At 50.3% G+C, this 13,205-nt stretch overlaps 5 protein-coding genes across 5 annotated transcripts; 3 read left to right on the top strand and 2 right to left on the bottom strand.

Annotated features, from left to right (window-relative positions):
• Window positions 1-28: 28 nt before the first annotated feature.
• On the top strand, window positions 29-3,082 carry N7525_008267 (uncharacterized protein; the record flags this gene model as incomplete). The annotated part of the gene is made up of 7 exons (XM_061214351.1): window positions 29-207; window positions 268-354; window positions 410-536; window positions 602-776; window positions 839-1,429; window positions 1,483-2,036; window positions 2,096-3,082. The coding sequence occupies 7 exons, from the start codon at window positions 29-31 to the stop codon at window positions 3,080-3,082; spliced, it is 2,700 nt and encodes an 899-aa protein (XP_061068782.1).
• A 1,361-nt stretch (window positions 3,083-4,443) lies between these two features.
• Window positions 4,444-5,835, bottom strand: N7525_008266 (adenosine kinase; the record flags this gene model as incomplete). Its single annotated transcript, XM_002568697.1, has 7 exons — window positions 4,444-4,480; window positions 4,539-4,652; window positions 4,713-5,050; window positions 5,109-5,450; window positions 5,506-5,656; window positions 5,714-5,729; window positions 5,784-5,835. The coding sequence occupies 7 exons, from the start codon at window positions 5,833-5,835 to the stop codon at window positions 4,444-4,446; spliced, it is 1,050 nt and encodes a 349-aa protein (XP_002568743.1).
• A 193-nt stretch (window positions 5,836-6,028) lies between these two features.
• On the top strand, window positions 6,029-6,665 carry N7525_008265 (DUF1770 domain-containing protein; the record flags this gene model as incomplete). Its single annotated transcript, XM_002568696.2, has 2 exons — window positions 6,029-6,337; window positions 6,432-6,665. The coding sequence occupies 2 exons, from the start codon at window positions 6,029-6,031 to the stop codon at window positions 6,663-6,665; spliced, it is 543 nt and encodes a 180-aa protein (XP_002568742.2).
• A 608-nt stretch (window positions 6,666-7,273) lies between these two features.
• On the bottom strand, window positions 7,274-9,293 carry N7525_008264 (uncharacterized protein; the record flags this gene model as incomplete). The annotated part of the gene is made up of 5 exons (XM_061214350.1): window positions 7,274-8,113; window positions 8,162-8,530; window positions 8,590-8,719; window positions 8,830-8,999; window positions 9,108-9,293. 5 exons carry the CDS (start codon window positions 9,291-9,293, stop codon window positions 7,274-7,276), a joined length of 1,695 nt encoding a protein of 564 aa, XP_061068781.1.
• Window positions 9,294-9,572: 279 nt separating this feature from the next.
• N7525_008263 (60S ribosomal uL2 domain-containing protein) lies at window positions 9,573-11,300 on the top strand (the record flags this gene model as incomplete). The annotated part of the gene is made up of 5 exons (XM_002568694.2): window positions 9,573-9,619; window positions 10,229-10,244; window positions 10,311-10,368; window positions 10,517-11,094; window positions 11,163-11,300. 5 exons carry the CDS (start codon window positions 9,573-9,575, stop codon window positions 11,298-11,300), a joined length of 837 nt encoding a protein of 278 aa, XP_002568740.2.
• Window positions 11,301-13,205: the final 1,905 nt, after the last annotated feature.

The following is a 13,205-nucleotide window of genomic DNA, read 5'->3' as shown; positions in this document are numbered from 1 at the left end:
ATCATCGCGGATATCAGGGACCGCATTTATGCATTTTCATACTCAACTCGGCTCTCATCCCCATCAGCGTGCGCTTTCATGTCTTTCACATACTGATGGCTCCTCCGCCGCTCATATTCCAAGCCATAGCCATCTGACCGGCGAGGTTGACGCTCGGGATTCCCGGGCTAACTTCCTGATGGCGCCCTCGTTCACGGATGCCTGGAAGTCAGTGCTTTCCCCTCGATTTCGGCTAGACTATGAACATTGACCAGTTGTGTGATACAGGACTGCGATAGAAGCTGAGAAGGAGCTTCTGCAATGTTTCTCGCAAGAACGGCGCACATTCGACGAATTCGAACATTTCCTTTCCGAGTCAGTGATAAGCCCCGCGCGCACGCCGTCTCGAGGCTGACCTCATTTCTCATAGGTTCCGGACCTCTTCTCAGAATGCAATCCTTCTGGACTTCAACGCTGCCCGCAAGGTCGATGTGGAGAGTCGCCTTTGGGATGCGCACTTGAAAGTGAACAATCGGTTTCGCAAGCAGTTGCTTCGCGTGAGTACCCCACCGAAGCTTTTTCGCAAGTGTGGGTTCACTGACTGTGTTTGTGTGTCAATTAGTTTCGCGAAGAGCACGGCAAGAAAAAACCAGTTGAGAGGCGGAAACTCGAACGCCATTACCTCGACTTCATCAAGTCAAGCCAGCGGTTTTACCGAGGATACATCCAGCATCTATCGTCGCGCTTTGGGGGGATTGTTGAGCTGGAGAGAGTTGCGCGCAAATTCAATTTTGAGAGTAGGCCAAAGACACAAGCTGCACGCCGGTTTCTAGACACGCTGACACCATGTTATCTCCAGATCTGTCCGGCCAACCCCCCATCAAGCCCACCAATGATCTGCGCAGGCTCATTCTTCAGTCATGTCACGCAACCCTTATCCGGCTAGGAGACCTTTCCCGTTATCGCGAATCGGAACTCGTCAGCAAAGATCGCAACTGGGGCCCTGCCATCGGCTATTATGATTTAGCGTCGGTGATCAACCCTGCATCGGGTGCATCTCAGAACCAATTGGCAATCATCGCTCTCGCAGATGGAAATCATCTTCGTGCTACCTACCATCTCTATAGAGCTCTTTCAGCTCAAGAGCCTCATCCTACTGCGAAGGGCAATTTGGAGATTGAACTCCGGAAAATCATGAGCGCCTGGGCTAAACGAGAGCTGATCCGCCCCGAAGATGCCGGTATCCCTGGAAGGGCCTTGACTCCGTGGTTCCTATATCTCCATGCCAAATGTTACAAGGGAACCGACTTCCCAGAGCACGATGAGTTAGAGAGTGAAGTTCTAAGTCAACTAGCAGTGGAAATTAGAGAACGGTCACTAGAGGGGGCACTTCAGAAGTTCTGTCTCATCAATATTGCGGCCGAGGACCTTGCTAAGGTCCGGTCCATCGGTAAGAGTTCGAAACATTATCGTTGCTCATGCATTTGCTTACCCATCCCTCAGAGGAGTCTGTCTTGGATGCACGCGTCTTTTTCCAGCGCATCAATGTGAAGACATTCTTCACCTTGCTACAAATACTTTTGGTTGAACTTGAGCGGACTGCTTCTTTTGAAGATCCGAACAGCAAAGACGCAACGCCTATCCCGGACAAGGTGTCTGTGGTTGCTCGCCGAATCTTGCCCGCGCTTCGCCATTACAGCTCCTGGCTACTTACAAATAGCGAGTCCCTAGTTGAGCAGAAAGAGGAAAAGGACTCGGCACTCTCGATTCAAATCAAAGAGTTCTGGAAGATTTATGCCGGTACGCTGAGCCTGCTCGCATCCTCTTTCGATGTGGTTAGCCTTCCCGAGATCGATTATCTATTGGAAGAAGACGAAGAAAGTCTTGGTTTTGCGCCTCTGGATCAGGATGCCACTTCTCGCCGATACATTGGAGGTGGTGACCAGCCAAAGCCCCGGATGCATGATCTTGGGATTGAAAGAAGCCACCCTAACATGGAAATGCTCTATCGAATTCGTGAATTCGTGATTGATGGACTCGATTTGGTTGTGAGAGGAGTACGTGAAGAGCTCTCAAGATATCATAAACAAACAAGCAGATTGCTAATTTCGTTCAGAAAATCCCAGTGGCTCTTGTGGACAGCGAAGATAAGAAGACATTTATCTATCAGGAAGAAGATCTGCCTTCCCAATTCTATTCTAGCCCCCATGGCCGCCAGCATGCACTTTCCGCTGCCAGCATCGAGCGCGAGGATATCCCCCAGGCCGTTCAAAATCCATACTCTGCGGCAGAAGCCCAAAGTCTGTTTGGCGGTTCCCAGTCTGCATCGGCATCTATGTCCGCCAACATGCATCAGATCGTTGAGGGCGTTGAGCGACTTGTCGACTCGGACACGTATGAAACCCCGCCGAATGACCAATTTGCTTTCATGAGCTCCGGGGAGATATCGACACCTACGCATATATCACCCAATGTCAATGCTTATCCGTTCCGTGACGAAAACTCTCCACCACTCAGCACCCCAATTGCCCCTCCACCTGGGCTTGGTCCACCTGCCCTGAATACAGCTGAGCCCCTCAGGGTGCCATCGACTCAATCATATACCCCACGGCCTGCCATCCCCAGCCTCCCCAGCATTTGGACGCCGCTGAGAGACACTGCCCCTCCACGAACGCCTCCTGGCCTTGGTCCACAACCTGGCCAACGGGCTCCGCTGCACCCCATGGCTGCTGGGAATACCATGCCATCTGAGCGCTCACCGTCGCAAGATCAGATAGCAAAAGAACTCATGCTCCGACAGCACCTAATGTCCCAGACCCAGTTTTCAGACTCACTGGATGTAGGATCAATGCCTACGCCGTGGACCTCATCCAACCGTCCCACCGCCAGCGGCTGGGATCATGGCCGAACGACCTTCGGTGCGTTTGAACTGCCGAGCCAGACGACGTCCAGCAGCCTGGGACATCCCTCATGGGCCAATGAAGCTTTCATTGCCAGCAGCCTCGCTGGGGCAACTCCCTACAACTCGGGAATTGGAGGACGCAAGCCTGCAACGCAGCTTGGAGCAGTCGGTCAAACCCCACCCTGTGGCCAAGGAGGCTGATTCGAACATCCAAGCTCTCATTTTTTAGTTCTTCTATGTGCATATGCATATTAAACTACCAGCCGGGCAAACTGTCAGAATCAACAGTGCAACTCGACCTCCAACTATACTGGCGTGTACTGTGTTTGTCTGCGAGCATGACTGCCTATGCACTGCGATGCGACTTGTTGCGTTGAGTCAACAGGTTCAGGCCTGCTCTGACAGTATGCACCTTTACAATGACCAGGCGAGATTGTATTACTACTAGCCAGTTCACAAGTGGCAGGTCCCGCACTAGTCCTCTGGTGACGAGGACGCTTATGGCTTTTTTCCCCACAATGCAGGAACTTCTTCGGTCCTCGCTCTCGCAATTTGTCTGGACGGATACGTGCGTTCAACACGCGGCATGATCAATACGAGGATATGGACATGGGCAATCTGCCATTGGAGAAGACGTTTGTTTCGTTCTGTTTTCTGCCTTTACTTCTTTTCATGCAACATGGCTTGGAACCGCGTTATCCCCATCAACCTTAGCCTTGTCGTCTTTTCTTCTGTTGTTAAAAGAATCATGCGGCACGAATATACGGTGATCTTTGAAATGAGTATGGGCCTGCAGATTGCTTGGGGCCCTAGGTTACTCTCTCGACACCCATCGTGCCGGTTAGGCAGTCGAAATTCATTTTGCATTTTACGTACTTCCTTTAATAGTAGTTTATGGGACGGACTTCTTATATGAATAATAGAAAGATAGATCGCTCGAATACATATGTATGTCCATTCATCAAGTGGTTGTACAATGGGACCTCCGAAATATTGGGCTAAACCTTTGTACCTAAATATACCGCCCTGTATACCGCATGCCCATTATATACTCAATAAATACTTCCCTGTTAAACATACTGTTATAAGAATGGGTAGTCAGCCGCTTATTCGGCCGCAGCCTTCTTAATCATATTCTCGGGTAGTTTTGTGTCTTCTCAGTGGTCTTTCTAGCAGTCTCCTTAGTTAAATACCTAACCCTTATGCTGGATCACGTGTCTATACGCTAACTATATTAGGAGGTTTAGACTGGCAGAACCGGCAGAATTTGGATGTTTAGCCCAATATTTCGGAGGTCCCACTGTAACAGGAATATAATGATTTGAGGACAATATTCTCAAGAAAGTATGTGCTTTGTTGGATTTTTCAGACAGTACGTTGAAGTCATCAGGTTCTAAGAAAAGGAAAAAATTGGGTATAGAGGGTTGAATCATCCAAAGTCAGGTGGTGCTCATCCGGTTGTTGAACTGGATTATTGCACAAAATCTTCCATAATTAGGCTGGGAGATGTGTTGAAGGTGTCCTGGTAGTCTATGTGTTTTCGTAGCCTACATTATAAACGCTTAGGAGCGGGAGTAGGTCTGCTTGGGGAAGGGGTAGCTGTGGGTTGAGAATTGTTAGCAAGTATTCTTAATGCATTGACTTGGGGAACACTCACGAAGGTCCGAGCTCCTGGATGCTCTTGCTGGCGAGCCACTGGCCCATGTCGATGCTGTCATCGAGGGACTTGCCCGCGACGATACCAGCACAGAAACCACCGGCGAAGGCATCACTATATGAGACAGAGGTTAGTATAGATTAATGTGAGGTTGTTGGGATCAATATCACTCACCCAGCACCGTTAGTGTCATTGATGGCTTCCTTGGAGATCTCGCGGACCTTGAACTCCTTCACCTCGACGGTACCAGTAGCAGAGCCGATGGCGACAATGGTAGGGAGAGTGCCCTGGGTGACAATGGCAACACGGGGACGTTGGGTGTTCTTCTTGGGGAGCTGAGCGAGCTTCTTGGCGATCTCAGTGATATCCTCGGTGCCCCACTGGTGGCCCTCGGAGTAGGCAATAGCCTCAGTCTCGTTACAGAAGGTGTAGTCGGTGTAGGGCAGGACGCTATCCAACTGGTCCTTGAAGAACTGGGCAATGAAAGGAGCAGAGATAGAGAGCATGAAGGTCTGATGAAAATAAACAGGTTAGCAAGAGGTCCAATGGATTAGAATGCACATGACATACCTTGTTCTTAGCGGCAGCCTCCTCACCAAGGGCGATGATGGCGGGCACACAGACAGTCAGGTGGTAACCACCGACGTAGTAGACCTGGGCCTTCTCAACCAGAGACCAGATCTCGGGCTGCTTGAGGTGCTCAATCTTGTACTCGTTGGCAGCAGCGAGGTGGGTGCACATGCTGCGGTGGTGGCCAGTGATGACAACACCACACTTACCGGTGGGCTGGGCCTCGTCGACACGGTACTCGGTGTGGACACCGGCCTCCTCACAAGTCTTCTTGAGGACCTCACCGTACTTGTCCTTACCGATGCAACCGATGTAGACAACGGACTGCTCAGGGAGCATGTACTGGGAAAGTTGTCAATATCAACATTGGAGATCAGGAGAGCCTCTTGATGCATACCTGAGCACCACGAGCGGTGTTCTGAGCGGCACCACCGGGGATCAGCTTGGCATCACGGGCAAGCAGGTCCTCGTAGATACCCATGTGCTTGTCCTCAGCGAGGATAGCATCATTTGCCTTCAAACCATACTTCTCCAGGAGAGCGTCGTCGCTAAAGAATACCATCAGCATGTAGAACAGCATCATTTTACTCCAGTTTCAACCATACCCACGAGCCTGGATGTCTATTATAAGCATGTCAGCATTTTATCAACATGCCCAGATACTAGTTGACATACCGAGGAGAGGGTTCTCCAGACAGAGAAGAGGGTATCCTTGAGGAGCAGCCATTGTAATATGATTAATGAGAATGAGAATGGAATTGAAGCGAAGAAGGTGGGAGAGAAAGAGGATAGGATATGGAGGGGTTGGCAGAAAAGAGCGGACTGCGTATCCCCGGTCCCACCGGTATCAGCCGAACCACCTTGGGGGCTGCTTGCTTCTATTCGCCCCAAGCTGTCTGACTTGATTGCTTCGTACCAAAATGGCCGGTCATGCTATGGAAATCCCGCAGATTATCCAATCTGCAAGCATCAATCAAAATCCTGACCCAGCTCATGACATCAACCCAGCCACCGCAGCTTCAGAGAAACAGCCTGTCGCGGTAGGCCCAGACTCCGAAACAAACAGCATCGCCTCCGACATTGTCCATCCAAGCCGAGTAATTCGGCCGGTTCATCGGCGACAGACTCTTCCTCCTCTTCCAGACTTGCGCTTCGAACAGAGCTATTTGGCCAGCATTAAGGATGCTGACACCTGGGGGCGAGTAGCGTGGATTACTATTAGAGATCAGGTATGCAGTGGCGCGATTCTGTTGATCCCTTTGGGGTGTCGGGAATAATATCATTGATAGTACCTGGCTAAAACATCAATCTTTTCCCTTCTAGGTACTTCTCCCTCTGATCCAAGGAACAGTCTGGACACTCGCGCTCTCTGGCTGGCGCTTCTGGAACCGCAATGCCTCAGTCAGTGGGCACACCCTCGGTAGTCGGGTTCGCAGATGGTGGTACGAAGTGAACAACTGGCATCTACCGCAATTGGGCTCAGCCAGGGATCCTAAAGTAGCGTCGCAGGTTGAAGATGTGAGTACCTGCTTCCCCAATCTTCGATTTCTCATCTGATCTCGACCAGAAGTGGAGACGCTGACGCTCGAGGAGTTCCTGCAGTTTTACACAGCCCAGTTCTCCAATGCAGGCTCTGACTGAGGTCATCTGTGCGCTGGATGCGACCTATTAGCGTTTTAATTCAGGGGTCTAGTGGCTGGCTTCTGTGTACACTGTATTGCTTGCATTTTTGGCGTTTGCGCTGTTGGAGGCGCCTGCTGTTGTTGATTCCCATTTGAATTCTTATATCCTCCACTACTATCTAGTAGACTATTTTATTTTTTGCCATACATCTGGCATAACGGACAGATCTCATGGCCTTGCCGTGTCAGACTACAACATTTGCGTTGTCGGTTTGCACACATGCCTATAGATTTCAAGTGCTTGCTAGTTGTATGTAGTGTTTTCACCGTGTGTTAAATTTATCGAGCAATTGATGTTTTCTCCATTCCATTGCTTCGTATGCCGTTATTGCCAAATACCCACGGCCTGATAGAAGTACAATTGCAATCCAAAAAGATCTTTCCAGCAACATTTCGTAGAATATACATTCCTAGTCTCTTCCTAGTCGGACTGGAGAGGAAACGCCTATGCTGAAGCGAATCCAAGCTTAACAGCCAGATGGTTCAAATCTGATCCACGCCGTTTGAAACGGATGGCGCAGCTACGGCTGCAGCATATTGGGCCGGCACTTGGGGTATCGGAGCAGAAGGGTGTGAAGGTGCAGCCACGGTCGGGGCCTGCTGCGTACCGGTGTTTGATTGATGGGGGAGGGTAGTCGGCGGTGCTTGGGCGGAGGAAGCTGCAGCTTCTCCCGCATCCCTCATTTCGACGTCTTCCGCAGGTGGTTGAATCTGGACCTCCGGATTGCTAGATGCATCTCCCTTGCCATATCGAAGTTGCACGACAAGGCTTTCTGGCTCCTCGTTGCCAGTTGACTCATCTGCGCTTGCTTCTTCCTCTTCATCGTCGCCTTCGAAATCGTCCTCCAAATCATCTTCGACACCTCGCCATTCGTTGCCGCTTTCATTCCCGCTTGAGTGGATTTCAGATGCATCCTCCAAATCATCGGCCCCGTATCCAGAGTATCCGTTGGGATGGGTCGAAGTTCGAGCCCTCTGCGGTCTGCTTACTTCTTCATCCTCATCTTCATTGAACTCATCATCAGCTCCGTCACGCTGACCGGCCAACAGAGCCTCGCCATAGAGGCCCCCGGCACGAGATCGAATCTGCCTCCCGCTTGCCGTGAATCGAGGGCGTCTAGACTCCGTGAAGGCTTCCGTGGGAGCCGCATTTCTAGTGGAGCGACGGGCGGAAGGCTCGTCCTCAGAAAAGATGTCTTCGTCTTCCGAGTACGTGTATTTCAGTTTCTTGCCGCGTGTACGACCCTCATACATGGAGAAACCAGGATCCGGACGGACGAAGGCAGCCTTTCGTGCGAGACGATATTCCCGGCGTCTCCGTTTCTAGTTATTTATTAGCAAAGTCCAATTTACTCTCGGGTATAAAATCACCTCTTCCGATGCCTCAAATCGGGGAATAGAAGCGCGAATTTTCTCGCTAAGCTTCTTAGAGTGTGTGCCCTTTTCGCTCTCAAGTTTCTCCACGACGGCCTCCAGCTCGGGAATACTCCCGGCGATGCTCCACCAAGTGTTGTGTTTGAGTGCCGGGTTACTTTCGCGGTAGAGGCGGAAATTTGTATCGTCGTGCCCTTCGATAAGCCAATACCGACGTTTCAGGCTATCCCGGCCCCAGGGTTGGACAGACAATGGTTGATTGAGATCATCATCGTGGCGCGCCTGCTTGTAGGATTCTTTTATCTTCGCCTGGACCGCTTCGGACGACGAAAGTGACCACAGTATCAAGGCCTTCAATAAACGCAGCTAAGACGACACATGTCAGAATAACAAATCGGGGGCCGTGCCAGGTCTTAAAAACATACACGTTCCACGGGGGACATGGTTGCAAAGCTGCCACCCCCATGAAGGGGGTTTTTGCCTTCCCATTCTTTTGGCCACTGCGACTGGTGTGTATGGATTGCTTCTTCGAGGGGACGTGTGAAGTGGTTCCGTCTGTATTTCAGATTATATTAGCACTGAACTTGACAATCGATAACGCCGGGGTAGAAAGCGCGCGTTTTTGTGCACTCCGCACGGTATCGGGCGACAGGTGGCGACCATACTCAACTTCCTTCTTGCGGTTCAGAACAAGCCCAAGCAATGCGCATAGAAGTCGTTCGATGTATTCTCCAGGGGGTGACTCCTCGATCCCTTTTTCAATATCCTGCGGGCCGTAGTGTGGCACTCCTTTGGGGAACACTTCATGGAAACGCGCGCGGAACGCGACGATGAACTAAAGATTGCGATAACTCAGCAAGCGTCTCCTATTATTGACCAGACGCGTCATATACATGTCCATAGATCAAGCAATGCGCGAAATCTTCCTGTAAAGTAAACTCACCGCAATATCGGGGTTGTCTGCCACGACGTATTCATGCGGAGGTGACGGTTCCCGCTTCGGTGGCGGCGTCTCAGACTCTTTCTTGAAGTACTTTGCGATACCAGTCGGGCGATCAATCGCCATAGTAGCTTCGTCATCCGTCGGAGGCGCCGATGATAATGATGAAAGTTCTGAATCTGAAGGCATGGTGGAGATGATGGGGTAGGTGGTGAAGGAAAGAAGTAAGTTGCGCGCAATCGAGCGTCACGTCTGCACCGAGCTTGCGCCCGAAGGGCGAATATTTAAAGGATTCTGGACACAACTGCTCCCTTTGTCTATAAATTACTTTTACTAAGGCTTCTTGCAGTCTTCTAGAAGAGCAATAATTCAAACAAATGAGATATTGGCATGAAAGCGACTTGGATTTTGTGGATTCCTGTATAGAGATAGAGCTCAATAGAGCTGATGAGGGACTGATGAAGCTCTATGTGGTCTTTCCAAAAACGAATTAAGTTAGAGAGTTGCAATAGCCCGTAAGAACTGAATGCGACTGGTCGAGACGACTTCACATAGTTATCTGTTGCTTTAATACTTGGAAGTACGCGACAAGCTTTGTCAACCATTTGATATTGACGTCTGTAATGCCTGAGCCAAGTATGACCCAGACCTGCTTGTGTATTATTTCATTGACAGTCCCGTCATATCAAAGCCATACACAGAAGCACGGAATATACAGACATAGCTGCTTCGAGGTCCAAGTAAGAGAGTATCACTTCAAGATGATAAGTCTTGGCGATATCTACTTAGGTAGTCTTGGCAGTCACGTGAGCTTGATGACATAACTTGCCCTCCAGAAAACTACAGGGCTTGCGCTGGAAGAGCCTTTTCAGGCATATAATAACATTCTATAGGGAATTTGAGCCAAGGTATTTCCAAATCCTCAATTCAAGCAATTATTATCCATAAATATAGTATAAACCCAACGATTAAAGGCCTATTTTGGTAATGCCTGTGTTGTTGTAGTTCAAGCCAATTCAAGTAAGCGACCATGCGCTATACCCGATTGGGTTAGATTAGCGACCGCACCCTAAAGCCCACACAAGTCCCCATGTCCGATGATTTCTCAACTCGTCAACGACAAGCCTATTTCACTTCGAGGTACGCTTACCACCTTCCTACGACACTTCTGTCCGGCTTCCATACTAACATAGGATCCTCGTCTAGACAGTCGCCATGGGTCGTGTCATCCGCAACCAGAGGAAGGGCCGTGGCTCCATTTTCAGTGAGTGCGACCGCAAACCATTCCAGCACGAAATTTCGAGGCTGCGCACCCCGAGCAGCGAGGAGGAAACCAAGAGGACAATTAGGAAACCACACAGATTCGCAACGAGATTGGAGTGCTGATATCGAATTTTTTCTCTACTTTACAGCGGCCAACACCCGCCTGAACAAGGCCCCTGCCCAATTCCGGACCCTCGACTTCGCTGAGGCTCACGGTTACACCCGTGGTGTCGTCAAGGAGATCATCCACGATGCCGGCCGTGGTGCTCCCCTCGCCAAGGTCCAGTTCCGTCACCCCTACCGTTACAAGATGATCACCGAGACCTTCATCGCCAACGAGGGCATGTACACCGGCCAGTTCATCTACGCCGGTAAGAACGCTGCCCTGACCGTCGGCAACGTCCTCCCTCTCGCCTCCATGCCCGAGGGTACCGTCATCACCAACGTCGAGGAGAAGTCTGGTGACCGTGGTGCGCTTGGCCGTACCTCCGGTAACTACGTTACCGTTATTGGCCACAACCCCGAGGATGGCAAGACCCGTGTCAAGCTCCCCTCCGGTGCCAAGAAAGTCATCAAGAACACTGCCCGCGGTATGGTTGGTATCGTTGCCGGTGGTGGCCGTACCGACAAGCCTTTGCTCAAGGCTGGTCGTGCCAAGCACAAGTTCGCCGTCAAGCGCAACTCTTGGCCCAAGACTCGTGGTGTTGCCATGAACCCCGTCGATCACGTAAGTTTCAGTCCATACACAGACCAGACGACATTCAGGACCGCAGTATCTAACATCTCTCTCTACAGCCTCACGGTGGTGGTAACCACCAGCACATCGGTAAGGCCTCGACCATCTCCCGCTACGCCACCCAGGGTCAAAAGGCCGGTCTCATTGCCGCCCGCAGAACCGGTCTGCTCCGCGGTACCCAGAAGACCAAGGATTAAGTGTGCTTTTTCTTGGAGTTATTCTTGTGACGGGTTGAAAATGGAATTCTGCTATGAGACAAATGTACTTAGGCGCCTGCGGATGAGCGTCTCATGCGCCCTTAGCGAATTAAGGTTGTGGTGACTATCCCTTTTCTTGTCGAACAAATCAAAGGGTGATGGAAAGAGGTCCGGGGTTGGCCTCTACAGGGCAGAAACGAAATCAAAAAGTCCTTCGGGCTGTGGAATGATACACCTTTAAATTATTACTCGTTCCTGTCCATCACCCTAGTAGGTATTACAGTCTGCCGTAATTCATCGGCATGTATATACATTGCGCTGTATGATCGTTGTCACCATGGCCTGTTACCGAGCCCCAGTGCTTTCTTCTACGAATAGTTTAGATATCACTTCCGGGATCGTGTTAGGACATCTTAGGTATCTGGACGCCGCAGTACAATCCCAAGAGCTCTTGTAGCCGAGATCGAAGAACAGGCCCGGCAAAGTAGAGGAATCGAGCTACCAGGTAGTGCAAACCAGCTACTTGTAGGGAGCTTGTTCCGAGATCGGTGCGAGCCCTGAGAAACTGTTGCTAAGTTTCATGAGTGGAATACCTGGGGCTCAGTCGAGTACTTTATCCGGCTGGCACTGGAGAGCCTCACGGACGACCGTACACGCTCCTTGCTCATGCGACACCTTATCGGGCCGGAAATGAGAAGATGAAGGAGACTTGACTCTGTTAGAAAAGCTCGGCGAATTAACTTCGTAGTCCAAAAGGGGCCATCCGCTGCCCGTGGGGAGATCAGTCCTCTCCAAGGTCTAGGAGTCCAGAAGGAACCGCCAGGTTTCTGCGCTAAAAAGAAACCTCCACTTGTCTGGATCTTGCCCCTCGGCAGGGGAGGATACTAGAGAAACTCTCGATGTTCGAGATTTGGAGCCAGCAACATCTCAGCTGCAGTCATCCAGCGATCAGAGCAGCTGCATTTGCTGATCAAATGCAGGCTTACTCAAATGAGCTAGGCATGCTATTCGAAATGATATATTGGGTAATTCTAGCAGGCCGCATTTGCAGACTGCGCTGGTGGCATTTGTTGATAATGTTGCCATCTTGGCTATCAAAAATTGCCTTCTTTGCCCTCTGGAGCACATATTCCCCGGCAAGACCGTACTTGGCATGGATGATCAGCAGATTCGAGAAATTGCAGAAGAGCCATTGAACATCCAGAAGGATCGGGAAGGTCTAGATGAAGAGCTCGAGAGGCTCCGAAAGGGAAGATAGACTCGCAATGCTCGGGGTAGCGGACTCTTCCCTGCGTGCTCGCCCTAACTTGGCTATTTACATTCCATATACCGGTTCATGGAATCACAGCCTAGTCGGATATCATCAGAGTAGGACTGTACACCGGAACTAAGACCCCCAGCCTTGCAAGCACGGCCCAGATAGATCAGGTGGAGCCCAATACTCCTCGCCCTGGTCTGTTGCCACAGGTTTCAACTGGTGACTACGCGCGGAGGAACCAATATGTCCCGACTTCTCCATTTGGACACTTGGACTATTATAGCTTAGTGATAAGCTCAGCTTCACAACAAGCAATTACGGTGCTCTCGCTTGTTGATGTCGGGAGATGTATAGTTAGGTCAGGGTTGTACTATATATACATATTCAACCTAAGAACCTAAGACTTGAAAGAAAAGAAAAGAAAAGAAAAGAAGCTACAAAAGCCCTGTAATAAAACCAGTTAACCCTACATATACATACTATATGTACGTAGGTATACCTAGGTAATGTATATTGTAGGTGATGGCCCTGATGTAACTAATGTGTTGAGGAGCCCCTCTAGACGCTGATTGGTCAATTTGGGATCAAACATCAGGTTTCCCGAGGTTCCCCTCTAGTTACCTGGAGTTTGATGCTAGAATGAATAC

This window comes from Penicillium rubens (assembly GCF_028828025.1).
Source record: "Penicillium rubens strain IBT 27055 chromosome Unknown utg000003l_segment0_segment0, whole genome shotgun sequence".
Classification (NCBI taxonomy): domain Eukaryota; kingdom Fungi; phylum Ascomycota; class Eurotiomycetes; order Eurotiales; family Aspergillaceae; genus Penicillium; species Penicillium rubens.
The sequence above is the reverse complement of the archived record's forward strand: the minus strand, read 5'-3'. Positions and strand labels throughout refer to the sequence as shown.